At 44.3% G+C, this 12,147-nt stretch overlaps 2 protein-coding genes across 2 annotated transcripts; both read left to right on the top strand.

Annotated features, from left to right (window-relative positions):
• Nucleotides 1-4,531: 4,531 nt before the first annotated feature.
• cart4 (cocaine- and amphetamine-regulated transcript 4) lies at nt 4,532-7,868 on the top strand. The gene is made up of 3 exons (XM_066722203.1): nt 4,532-4,832; nt 6,210-6,290; nt 7,049-7,868. Exons 1-3 carry the CDS (start codon nt 4,680-4,682, stop codon nt 7,154-7,156), a joined length of 342 nt encoding a protein of 113 aa, XP_066578300.1. The 5' UTR covers nt 4,532-4,679; the 3' UTR covers nt 7,157-7,868.
• Nucleotides 7,869-9,131: 1,263 nt separating this feature from the next.
• On the top strand, nt 9,132-12,054 carry LOC136767564 (cocaine- and amphetamine-regulated transcript protein-like). Its single transcript, XM_066721435.1, has 3 exons — nt 9,132-9,565; nt 10,610-10,693; nt 11,382-12,054. The coding sequence occupies exons 1-3, from the start codon at nt 9,428-9,430 to the stop codon at nt 11,487-11,489; spliced, it is 330 nt and encodes a 109-aa protein (XP_066577532.1). The 5' UTR covers nt 9,132-9,427; the 3' UTR covers nt 11,490-12,054.
• The last annotated feature ends 93 nt before the right edge of the window (nt 12,055-12,147 follow it).

The raw sequence follows: 12,147 nt of genomic DNA on the forward strand, positions 1-12,147 counted from the left end.
GGGACCGAGCCATTATTATTTCAATCCAAGGCAACATGCAGAATACTGTTCATGGCTAACGAGCTCAACTGCTCACACAGGCACACAGGGTGCCAGTCTTTTCCAATACCCCTCTTGAGCCACCCAACAATCACCTAGAACAGTGGTGTAGTTGAGGGCATACGGAGGTACGTGGCCACCTAATTTGAATGGGACTTTGCATTTGCCCACATAATAGGAAGGTGATTTTGTTTATGCCCACCTAATTTAGGGAGATTTTGTGTATACACGTAGATATGTAAATACACATAATACAAATATGTGAAAATACAAATACAATTTTTATACTTTTCAAATGCATATAAAACTGCAGGCAATCCCAGAAAGCTCCCCCCTCGTTGATACCTTTGTGCACCAATTAATGTAAATATTCAATCAGGTCGAAATCGGCGTGTTATTTCCTAGACTTGCTTCCGCCAGAGGAAAACGTTACGAGCGCAATTTGATTTTTCAAATTTTGCTTATGCAACCTGTGCTAAATACGATGCGAGAAGGGACCGTTGCTCTAGTAATTTGAAATGCGAGAAATGTATTAAGCTAAGTGGAGGATTAATCCTAAAATTGAGAAGCTAGATTTTAAATATGCAGGGGGGGACAATATACTGCTGAAAAGTGCCAAACGGAAATTGACAGGGGGCTTCAGTCTGGCATCAGAAGGCTGCTAACCACCAACATGTTTTGACAACACAGTACAAGAGGCCTGGGGGAAGAGTGCATTGAATGTCTGTGCGTCACTTGTTTTTATGGCATCGACCGGCGATGAGGGGTTCTTAAAAAATGCATGAGATGAGGAGTGAACCGAAGAGAAGTAGAAACAAACAAACAGAAACCACAAAACACCAAGGGAATCTGAACAAATTAAGCCAGCTTCTTCCTCATCCACTTCTCTCAGCCCCACTCAATCAGTGTGCAAATTACCAACCACCGCTACAGGCTTATCTTCACAGAGACTCGGCCCCAGTGGGACTCGATGGGACGGAAAGAGTGCCTCCTTCTGCTCTGGAGGCCGAGTGATTGAGTGTAAGCAGCCCGATCTATGAGCTGTCAGGGCTCATTGTGGACTGCTGACTTCTCACAGATAAACATTGTAATACAGAGGATGGTGCCATGGATGGTAACTGTTGTTTCCTCAAGTTGTTTTCGTGCACTGTTGGACTTTTTACTCATCACCAATGTCCAATGAACAGGGTGTTGAACTGAAGACCTTTACCCTGTTAAATGCAATGCTGTCAAGAGGTCAGCAAATGCCGAGTCCCTTCAACACCGGCCACGTGGCGATACGGAGTCTCTCTTCGCCTGTGAATAAGCTGATGAAGCTCATGACTAACCCCTTGACAGCTCTGCTATATTAATGCGACGACTATAAACTGGACCATTAGACATTGAGGGCACTTGTACAGAAAGGGTTAAAGGTAGAGAGACACTGAGAAGAGTCTGCCCCCTGCTGGCCACAGGATGGTGTTGGTGTTCGTAAAAACCCCTGAGAGACCACAATCCAATCACAAATCTGTGCCAGGACTTGTTGCTGTCCATCAACGCTCCCCAAGCAACTGGACAAGATCTTGCACAGTTTTGTAATGACGAATGGTCACATATTGCAAAATCTATGTGTGCAAAGTTGGGAGAGACCAATCTCGGTGGACTCACAGCTGTAATTGCTGCCAAAGATGCTTCCACTAAGTATGAACACAGCGGGGTGGAGACTAATCCAATTGTGATATTTCAGTTTTGAATTCTTAATATATATATATACACTCACCTAAAGGATTATTAGGAACACCATACTAATACTGTGTTTGACCCCCTTTCGCCTTCAGAACTGCCTTAATTCTACGTGGCATTGATTCAACAAGGTGCTGAAAGCATTCTTTAGAAATGTTGGCCCATATTGATAGGATAGCATCTTGCAGTTGATGGAGATTTGTGGGATGCACATCCAGGGCACGAAGCTCCCGTTCCACCACATCCCAAAGATGCTCTATTGGGTTGAGATCTGGTGACTGTGGGGGCCAGTTTAGTACAGTGAACTCATTGTCATGTTCAAGAAACCAATTTGAAATGATTCGACCTTTGTGACATGGTGCATTATCCTGCTGGAAGTAGCCATCAGAGGATGGGTACATGGTGGTCATAAAGGGATGGACATGGTCAGAAACAATGCTCAGGAAGGCCGTGGCATTTAAACGATGCCCAATTGGCACTAAGGGGCCTAAAGTGTGCCAAGAAAACATCCCCCACACCATTACACCACCACCACCAGCCTGCACAGTGGTAACAAGGCATGATGGATCCATGTTCTCATTCTGTTTACGCCAAATTCTGACTCTACCATCTGAATGTCTCAACAGAAATCGAGACTCATCAGACCAGGCAACATTTTTCCAGTCTTCAACTGTCCAATTTTGGTGAGCTTGTGCAAATTGTAGCCTCTTTTTCCTATTTGTAGTGGAGATGAGTGGTACCCGGTGGGGTCTTCTGCTGTTGTAGCCCATCCGCCTCAAGGTTGTACGTGTTGTGGCTTCACAAATGCTTTGCTGCATACCTCGGTTGTAACGAGTGGTTATTTCAGTCAAAGTTGCTCTTCTATCAGCTTGAATCAGTCGGCCCATTCTCCTCTGACCTCTAGCATCAACAAGGCATTTTTGCCCACAGGACTGCCGCATACTGGATGTTTTTCCCTTTTCACACCATTCTTTGTAAACCCTAGAAATGGTTGTGCATGAAAATCCCAGTAACTGAGCAGATTGTGAAATACTCAGACCGGCCCGTCTGGCACCAACAACCATGCCACGCTCAAAATTGCTTAAATCACCTTTCTTTCCCATTCAGACATTCAGTTTGGAGTTCAGGAGATTGTCTTGACCAGGACCACACCCCTAAATGCATTGAAGCAACTGCCATGTGATTGGTTGGTTAGATAATTGCATGAATGAGAAATTGAACAGGTGTTCCTAATAATCCTTTAGGTGAGTGTATATATTGTAATCACAATAATAACCCTTTCCCATTAAGAAGTAAGCAGTAGGGTGTTTAGATTAATGGAGAAAAGATCCTACTTCAAATGCACTGTTAAAGCCTTCCAAACCCCACCTCTGTGTCTCCTATTCCCAGAGTCTTAAGCCTATTAGGGATGTTAGTTTCCACGCCCCCTGCAGACTCGGCCTCTGTGTCCACGATAATTGCAAGGGCCGGCACATCTTGAAGTTTGAAAACCAGCTCGATCATTACAAGGGAGAGCGATGATTAAAATGCCAGCGTGTCCCCGTGCTGTAGGTCAACACGTCAAGCTTTCTACCAACTATTTGTGCAGTGAAATAATTGATTATGCTGATGTGATCTGGACTCCCTGTCTGGGTTGGTATTGAGTGCGTGTGCCAGGTGTCTCGTGTTCTGACTTGTTAATTAGAACCGGTTCAGATGATGCAAGCTTAGAAAATGATATCAGCCTGCAACATGCCTGTTAATATAAAGAGAGAGAGACAGAGACTGACAGTGATATATAGAGTGAGACAGAGAGACAGAGATAGAGACAGTGAGACAGAACGAGAGAGACAGAGAGACAGAGACAGAGAGAGATAGTGAGACCAAGACAGATAGAGAGAGGGACAGAAACAGACGGCGAGAGACAGAGACAGACACACAGAGAGAAAGACAGAAAGAGACAAACAGAGACATGGAAAAGTACAGAGAGAGAGACAGACACAGCGAGAGAGATGGTGAGACAGTGAAACACAGACTGACAGTGATATAGAGAGAGAGAGACAGAGAGACAGTGAAACAGAACGAGAGAGAGAGATAGTGAGAGACACAGAGAGAAAGGCAGACAGAAAGAGACAGACAGAGACATCGAAAAGGACAAAGACAGAGAGAGACAGACACAGTGAGAGAGATGGTGAGACTGAGACAGACTGACAGTGATATAGAGAGAGAGACAGAACGAGAGAGACAGAGAGAGATAGTGAGACAGACACACAGAGAGAAAGACAGACAGAAAGAGAAAGACAGAGACATAGACAGGGAGAAAGAGAGAGAGAGACAGTGAGAGAGAGAGAGACAGACACAGAGAGAGAAAGAGAAACTTTGTGAGAGACAGCGAGAGAGACAGAGAACATGGTACATTCAATTTCTGTATGTGTGCCTCAGTCCCTCGGGACATGGACAACGTCATGTCAGCCGCCTCGCACGCAGGACGATGTCAAATACCCATTAACCACTTGGCCAAACCGGAGGGGAACCCATTAATAACTCTTCTGTATCTTGTGATTACTTACACTGAGTATACCACATCGACTGCCCCCTATAATGCGACTGCTGCATCCATCACCCACCCCCCCCCCCCCCCAACTCTTGCTGAAATGACTTGGAGGAGGTCAGCGTTTAATCACTATTGACTGCACAAATCCATAACTCCCCCGATCCCGGACGCAATTCCCTGAAAAACAAGGTCTATTGTGAAGGCTGACGTGATCGGGCAGGAGTGCCGGTGCTTATAAATAGGGAAAGTTTCCAGGCAACGTCGGAAAGTCTCACCTCCGCGGGGTTCAGCAGAGCAGAGGCAGGTGCACCAGGGATCGGCTGCGGGGACTGGGGGACAGACGTGCATCGACCAGACATCGCGGGAAGGTGAGCGTTTGAGCACCATGGACAGCGGCAGCTTCAGGATCAGGTCGGCAGTGTGCCTGGGTCTCTGTCTGGCCGTGCTGGCCGTGGCGTGCCAGGGCCAGATGGAGCCGGAGACTGGACTCTCCTCAGAGGAAGAACAGATCCAGAGGGGTTATGCCGCCAGGGAGCTGGTAAGACATCCGTGCGTAAAAGCGATGTGTGCAGTGTTTGCCAACCCTGGTCCTGGAGGACCGGCTTCTGTTCCAACCGAGCTCTCAATTACTTAATTGAACCCTTAATGGAACTAATCATTTGCGTACATTTGACTTTTTAAATTGTGTAACCGATACAAAGTTGGTTCCTTAATAAGATGATACATTTATTATATTCTTATATTCATGCTTAAAATAACGAAAGGGTTCTGGTTTAGGAAATTATTAGTCTAATTAAAGGTTCAATTAAGTAACTGAAAACTCGATTGGAACAAAAAACAGCAGGGTAGGGGTTCCTTCAGGACCAGGGTTGGGAACCACTGTTCTAGCTCCATGTTATTTAGATGAATACATAAAAGTATCAAAATATTTAAAGAGAAAGACAATAAAGACACAGATACATAAGTATAGAAAAAAAGCTACATTGAAAAGCTGGTTCTGAAACATGCTGGCGATTGTGTCCAATCAGTTGAACCCTACCAGCGCCACACATTCATAGTCCTCCTCATTACAAATGGAAGGAAATGCAACAACCGCTTTAGTGACCGGACCGGGGGGAGGATGTAAAGACACTGAATGCGCTCCTGCGCTCCCGACCTGCGAGAATGGATGGATGAATGAATTAATGAATGGATGAATGGATGGATGGATGAAAGAAATGTCTGAAATGTGGAAACGGGAGGCGGGGGGGGGGAAGTTGGTGTTACCAGGTGATTCACGATTCAGACCCAGAACAGTTGTTAACCAACAAGAATGAAATGCGCAATGGAAAACAAAATGTGTCAAGAGATAAGCCATTAGGAAGCCACTTCCGCCTGAAAACAGAGAACAGAAAGGCGCACACTCAAATGGTGTCTAGACGTGACTTACTTTAGGGTTATGTATGAATCGTTTGTGCGTGTTTGTTGGCCAATACAATAAGAGTTGTTTTGATGCGCATTGGAGAGAGTGTCTTTACCCGCACCACGCTGCCTTTAATAATATACGTCATTTTGGAGTCAGAGGCGTCGCAAGGGGGTAGGCTTCCTAGGCAATTGCCTGGGGCTTCACCATTAGGATCAATTTTGCCTGGGGCCCCCACATACCCTAGAGTCGCCTCTGTTTGGAGTAGCCTATGTTTGGTCTTTAGCATGAATCGGTCGCTTTGGATAAGCAGTGACTGCTTTGACACTTGCATATACATTATGGACGTAACCCTAGCCATTCATTGCCTACAAATCATCCCCCTGAATGCCATCTCTCCCGGGTACAGTGGGACTGGATCCTGGGATTGTGAAAGATGTGCGTCCAAGCGGGGCTGTAATGGTATGCAGTTGTATTTATGTGTATGTGTATGTATATGTGTCCGCTGTGCAGGTCGAAGCCTTGGAGGGCCTGTTGGAGGGAAGCCAGGGGAGCAGGATATCTCTGGAGAAGAAAGCCAGTCAGATACCCAGGGTAAGTATTAAGATTGGCGGATTTAGCCCACCTAACGACATGGGAGGGGAAACATGAGGTGTATTTTGCCAATGTTACAACATATATATGTATTGTTTTTGATCGAATAGTACGCTATCTGTTAGAATACAAAACGTTAGATTTGCCAGATATAGAGTGAGGGGGTTCTTGCATTTCTCCCACCGGTTATATGTCTGTTCAGGTGCGCAGTTGCTTGGATTTCAATTGAATGCAATTAGTTATTAGTTTACGAGAGCCAAGGGGGTCTTCATCTGTGGGAGACATTTAGCCATTTAGCCTAAACAGATGTAATCCCCACTGATACACACAGTTATTCAGAAATATCCTTTGCTTTGGGAGAAATGCGTTAAAACCATCTTTCAAACAAATCGCTTCCTAGGTACAATTGACTAATTCTAAGAGGTTCTTGGTTTATATTTAACGCATTATAAAATGACAATGATAATGTGGCATAGAAACAAAACGTTTTCTGTTTTTTTTTAGCAACTGTTCAAAAGAGTGGTTATACAGGATCGGTTCATTGGCATAGCGGTAATTGTGCGCCAATCTTTTCCTACCTGGAGGGCAATGGTATTGTACCCGAACACAAAAGGGAAACTCTTTCTGAGTGATGTACATATTTTTTTTAATTTGAAATGCCCACTACACTTCCAATTAGTAGACGCGGCTTGCTATTTTGACTTAAAGGGATGGGAGCCATTGCTAAATATAATATAACCGCCTTCTTTTATACGCAGTGCGATGTTGGCGAGCGCTGCGCGGTGAAGCACGGCCCCCGGATCGGCAAGCTGTGCGACTGTCTGCGGGGCGCCGCCTGCAACACCTTCCTCCTCCGCTGCTACTGAGTCCTGTCCACCTGGCTGCACCTGCACCTGCACCTGACGCCATTCACACCCGGGGCCCTGGGACCGTCCCACAACGAGCACCATCCCAGCGCAGTCTGGAGAGCAGTGGCTCTCAACCCTGGCCCTGGAGGAGCCCCTACCCTGCTGCTTTGTATTCCAGCCGAGCTCTCAATTACTTAATTGAACCCTTAATTGAACTAATAATGTGCTAACGTTTGACTTTTTACATTGTATAACTCATACACAGCTGGTTCCTTAATAAGTTCCTTATACAATGTCTTACTTTAAACCCCTACTGTTTAAAATAAATAAAAGGCTGGGATTTAGGAATTTCAGTTCAAGTCAGGTTCAATTAAGTAATTGAGAGCTCGATTGGAACAAAAACCAGCAGGGTAGGGGCTCCTCCAGGACCAGGGCTGGGAACCACGGCTGTAGTCTGCTTTGCGGGCGCTGTTTGCTTGTTTCTTTGTTTTTTGTTGTCGTTTTTTATTTGTATTTGGTTCATTTGTAATTCCATGTGAATGTGAATGTGTGTGTGGGTGTGAGTGCGTGCGCTTTTGTTTTCCTACTTTATTGAACTCATTGTGCTGTTAGAAAAAGAAAAAAAGAAATTCGACATATGTCATTCATTTTATTTTTATTTAATAAAAACGTGTAATTAAATTGTGCGATGTCTGTGAATTGTTGGGGAAATTAAAGTCCGTTAACCTCCCTGCATGTAAGTTGTTGGTTATTTTATATGGGGACCCAATCCCAGTTAGGGGACACTGCTGTTGTGCCATTGAGCACAGCCCCATACCCAGAATGCACCAGTACAAACTCAGCTGTATACATTGGTAATAGTATGTTAACAAAAGTGATATATTTTAACAATATTGTATTCTAAGAACATCTGTTTAGAAATAGAATATTAAAGCAGCGACAGTAAGTGACCACCTGTTTTGCGCATTAAGGTTTCACATTAAAAACGCAATTTGTTTTGTAAGTAATTGGTGATTCAATTCAGTAATTACAGTGTACCAAAGATTAATATTTATTTTAATATCCCTGATCTAAAACCGTGGTAGAAAAACAGTCCCCCAAGAGCACTTTGGGAACCACTTCCCTCACAAATCAGTGTAAACACGTTGATTTGACCCTTAATTCCAACTGCTGGAGTACGACAAGAGAAGGGTATTATTTATTTAAACAGTTATATTGCTAATTGAAGCACACAAATTAGGTAGAATTATTATAATGCGATGGGTAAATGTCTCTGATCTGCATCTCCAGCTTTTTAAATGAGTTAATTAACGGTAGCTTGATATAACCTGGGTACTGGAGTCAGGTCAGTCGGGAGGTAAAGGGTGTTTGGACTTGGCTTTTTCATGCATCTGGGTTCCTCCGGTTGCTCTTTAAAACGCTTAACGCTTCAGATGGTTAAACCGGACCCACGGATGAACTAATATACCCATGGCATAATAAGATACTTAAGAGCATCCGTGGAAGGTGCAGGGATTATTCCCTCCGCGGTTGGTCAACACTGAAGTAGGGCAATTGTGACTGTTATCCTTAAAACACAATGTAGGACCCCCCCCCACACACACACACACACACACACAATACAATGGTGGACGGTGGGCAAGAAGGGTCAGTTTGGCCCAGACTCAGGACGCCCCGTGTACTTCGGGTGGCCATGGCGTGGTTTCCTCATAAGTCCTCTTGCTCTGACGTGGTTGGCCATTAAACCCGTCTAAAAAAGGAAAAGCTTATTCTGGTAATAGAGAAAAGATTAGCCCGGGGCAGGGGTGTCTTCTCGTTACTGCTTTTTATGTAACGGGTCACTTAAGCATGGCGTCCTGGTAGTAGGTCAGAAAACTCTTTCCTTCTTCATAATGGGGGGGTCAGCATAGCAGTATTTAAACGGGCAATAACAAACCAGAAGCACATTCATATAATTCCAGCTTACATGTTGTTTCTACGCAAAATGTGTAGGAGCAGCTACCCTGGCACCTATTGTGCCAACCGAGCTCTGAACTGCTCCTGGGGACGTTGTGTAAGTGTGTGTGTGTGAGAGAGAGAGAGAGAGAGAGAGAGAGAGAGAGAGAGAGAGAGAGAGAGAGAGAGAGAGAGAGAGAGAGTTTTGAGGGGGGGGTGATTCACAGCTGACCGCCAGGAGTCTTTTCAGCACCTCGGTCAGCGTCAGACAGACCTGGCTGTAGGAGGAGTGCCAGCGCCGCAGCCCGACCTCCTCCATCCCCCGCCGGACTGCTGCCACCAGGACAGGCGACCATGGCGAGAGTGCGGCTCTTCCTCCTGGGCTTTGGCTGCCTGGTATACCTGGTCTCTCGGGCAGCGCCAGTGTCGGCCAGGATGGCAGACGATTTACCTGCCAGAGCAAGCGAGAGCGCTGAACAAGAGAGGGAACTGGTAGGTAGTTTGATGATGGATGATTGATGGTTAGTACCCATATGTGCTATTCGTGCTATGTGCTAAGGCGCATGTGCTTCACAGCAACAACAACAACAGTTTATGAAAGCTTTAAGGTGTTTTTGGCAATTACATTTCCTATAATTTAAATATAGATATGAACTGTTTTACTTCCAAAAAAAAGAGTGAAAAGTTGTCTTAAGAGCTCTTGGCATCCTTTCAGACCAGACAATACCAAACCGGTCCCCCTGCCCGGTTGGTTTTTGTTTCAGCCCAGCTCTTAGTTACATAATTGAGCCTTATATTGCATTTTTAGTCCAATTAAGGATTCAATTAAACAATTAAGATCTCAGAACAGGACAGGGGGTCCCCCACAGGACCGGTTTGGGAATCCCTGTTTGAGTTTTTTTTTAAGCATTTATATTCACTCGGGTGAAGCCCTCTCCCTGGTCTGTCATACATAATACAATAATAAACGAAATACTGTTATATACTCTGTATGGTAATGACTGTTACCTCGCACCCGTGTTTATCAGTGTGGGGGCAACCTGGGAAAAGCATTACCTTCGTTTGTGTTTGTAATGAAGTGGGCACTGTAGTCTGCAGTTTATGAATGGTCAGTTTGGGTCAGAGCCAAGCAAAGTCTCAGTTGTGATGTAGGAGAAAAGAAAAAGAAAAGAAAGTCTAGAAGAAAGTGCTGCTGGGTCCCTTTCACTGGGACGGAAATAGCTGGTACATTTCTGTCCAGAGCTCACTTTGATTGGTTTACACACACAGAGGCCACGCAGGGAGTGCTACGTCACATTTGTCAGGCTTATTTGAAGGAAACGGAACAATTAATGGTGAGGCACTGCGTAATTATACCTCCAAACACAATAATGTATGGCCATATACGATTACAGCTTTGAACGGATTTCAAGTGGGTGTAGCAAAAAAAAAAAAATTGTAAATAAAGTTAGTTTTTGTTGTTTGTTTGTTTACATGAATCATTGTGATCTTGAAACATGGGCACCGAAGTAGCGCCAGATGTTTTTGTGGTTTCAGCTGGGTGTTTTGCAAGAGGTTCTGGAGAAGCTGCAAAATAAAAGACTGGTGACCTGGGAAAAGAAACTCAGCCGACTCCCCCGGGTAGGCACAACTTTAATCGGTCCCTACAGACGCCACTTTTTTTTTTTTAAATCAGATTTGTAATATGATTTACAATGTGGTCACACCGGTATAAGAACCAGATCAGGGGTGTCGACTCCAGTCCTGGCGGGCCGCAGTGTCTGCTGGGTTTTGTCCCAGCGCAGCTCTCGGCTCCTTAATTGGTCTAATTAATCTATTAACTGGATGAATGGAACCCTTCTTAGATAAGCCTACCTGAGTAAATATTGACATTAACTAAGTAATTGGAGTCTGACACCCCTGCACTAGAGCTTTCTAAGTTTGTGGATTAAGCTTTTGCGACACCTAGCGGCGTAATAATGAATTGTATTTACTTGATATTTGGCTAGGCCTCTTTTTTGACCATAACTCATTGGAAGTAGATGAAAATAGCTTAAAATGTAGTTATTTTAGGACGCGCTTGGGTAGCAACTACAAAACCCAGTAAGTTACACTGAAATACAAAAAAAAGAGCGCTTTTACACATTCACACAAGGAACAGTATAATATTCAAATAGTCTGTGGTTAACAAAAATGTCCAGTTCTGAGTGATATAACTTACCAGGTTTGAAATGCTACCCTTCTTTTCCCAGTCTTCCTTTCTCTTTAATTGAAGTGACTTTTGAAATGCCTATTATTTTAACGATTATTTTTTTTTAATTCTGTCCAGTGTAACCTCGGCGACTCCTGCTCGGTGAAGAAAGGCGCTCGCTTCGGCAAACTGTGCGACTGTCCCAGTGGCGCCAAGTGCAACTACTTCTTCCTCAAGTGTCTGTGAAGACGACAACCCGCTGCCATTGGCCCTGCAGTGTCATCGTCAAATCTCCCAAATGCCATTAACGCATACAACAACCCAGTGCTTCCCAACCCGGTTCTGGAGCCCGCCACTTAACTGAGCTTTTAATTGCTTAATTGGACCTTCAATCATACTCAGTTCAATTAAGGGTTCAATTAGGAAGGAATCTATCAATCTATCAACACTTGGATTTATTTTTGTAATTGTTAATGCACAAGAGTTTGGAGTTCACTACAATATATTATATACTTAAAAAATAATTTGTATATAGCACATCATCCAGATAGCAAGCTGAATTGGTCCAACGTTGGTTTACGGTTGGCTTGTGGTCAGTTAACTATGGGTCCAATGAGTCAGTTGCTCTACGTTGAGGTTGGCCCTGCTGGGAATAATGACCAAATGCCAACTTTGGCTCAACATTGGCCCAATGAGAAAAATTATGTTGGCCGCCCAAACAGAGTGCAACGCTGACCCAACCTAAAATGGCCGCCGGGGCATTGTGATGGTCTGATCTCTTGTACAGAGTATGTTAGTGCACCTACCAATGTAAATTATTTAAGTTATACATATGTACATACTTAAAGAATACAAATATATTTTTGAATACAGATAGAATTTCCCATGCTTATCTCAGCCATCA

This window comes from Amia ocellicauda, chromosome 14 (assembly GCF_036373705.1).
Source record: "Amia ocellicauda isolate fAmiCal2 chromosome 14, fAmiCal2.hap1, whole genome shotgun sequence".
Lineage (NCBI taxonomy): Eukaryota > Metazoa > Chordata > Actinopteri > Amiiformes > Amiidae > Amia > Amia ocellicauda.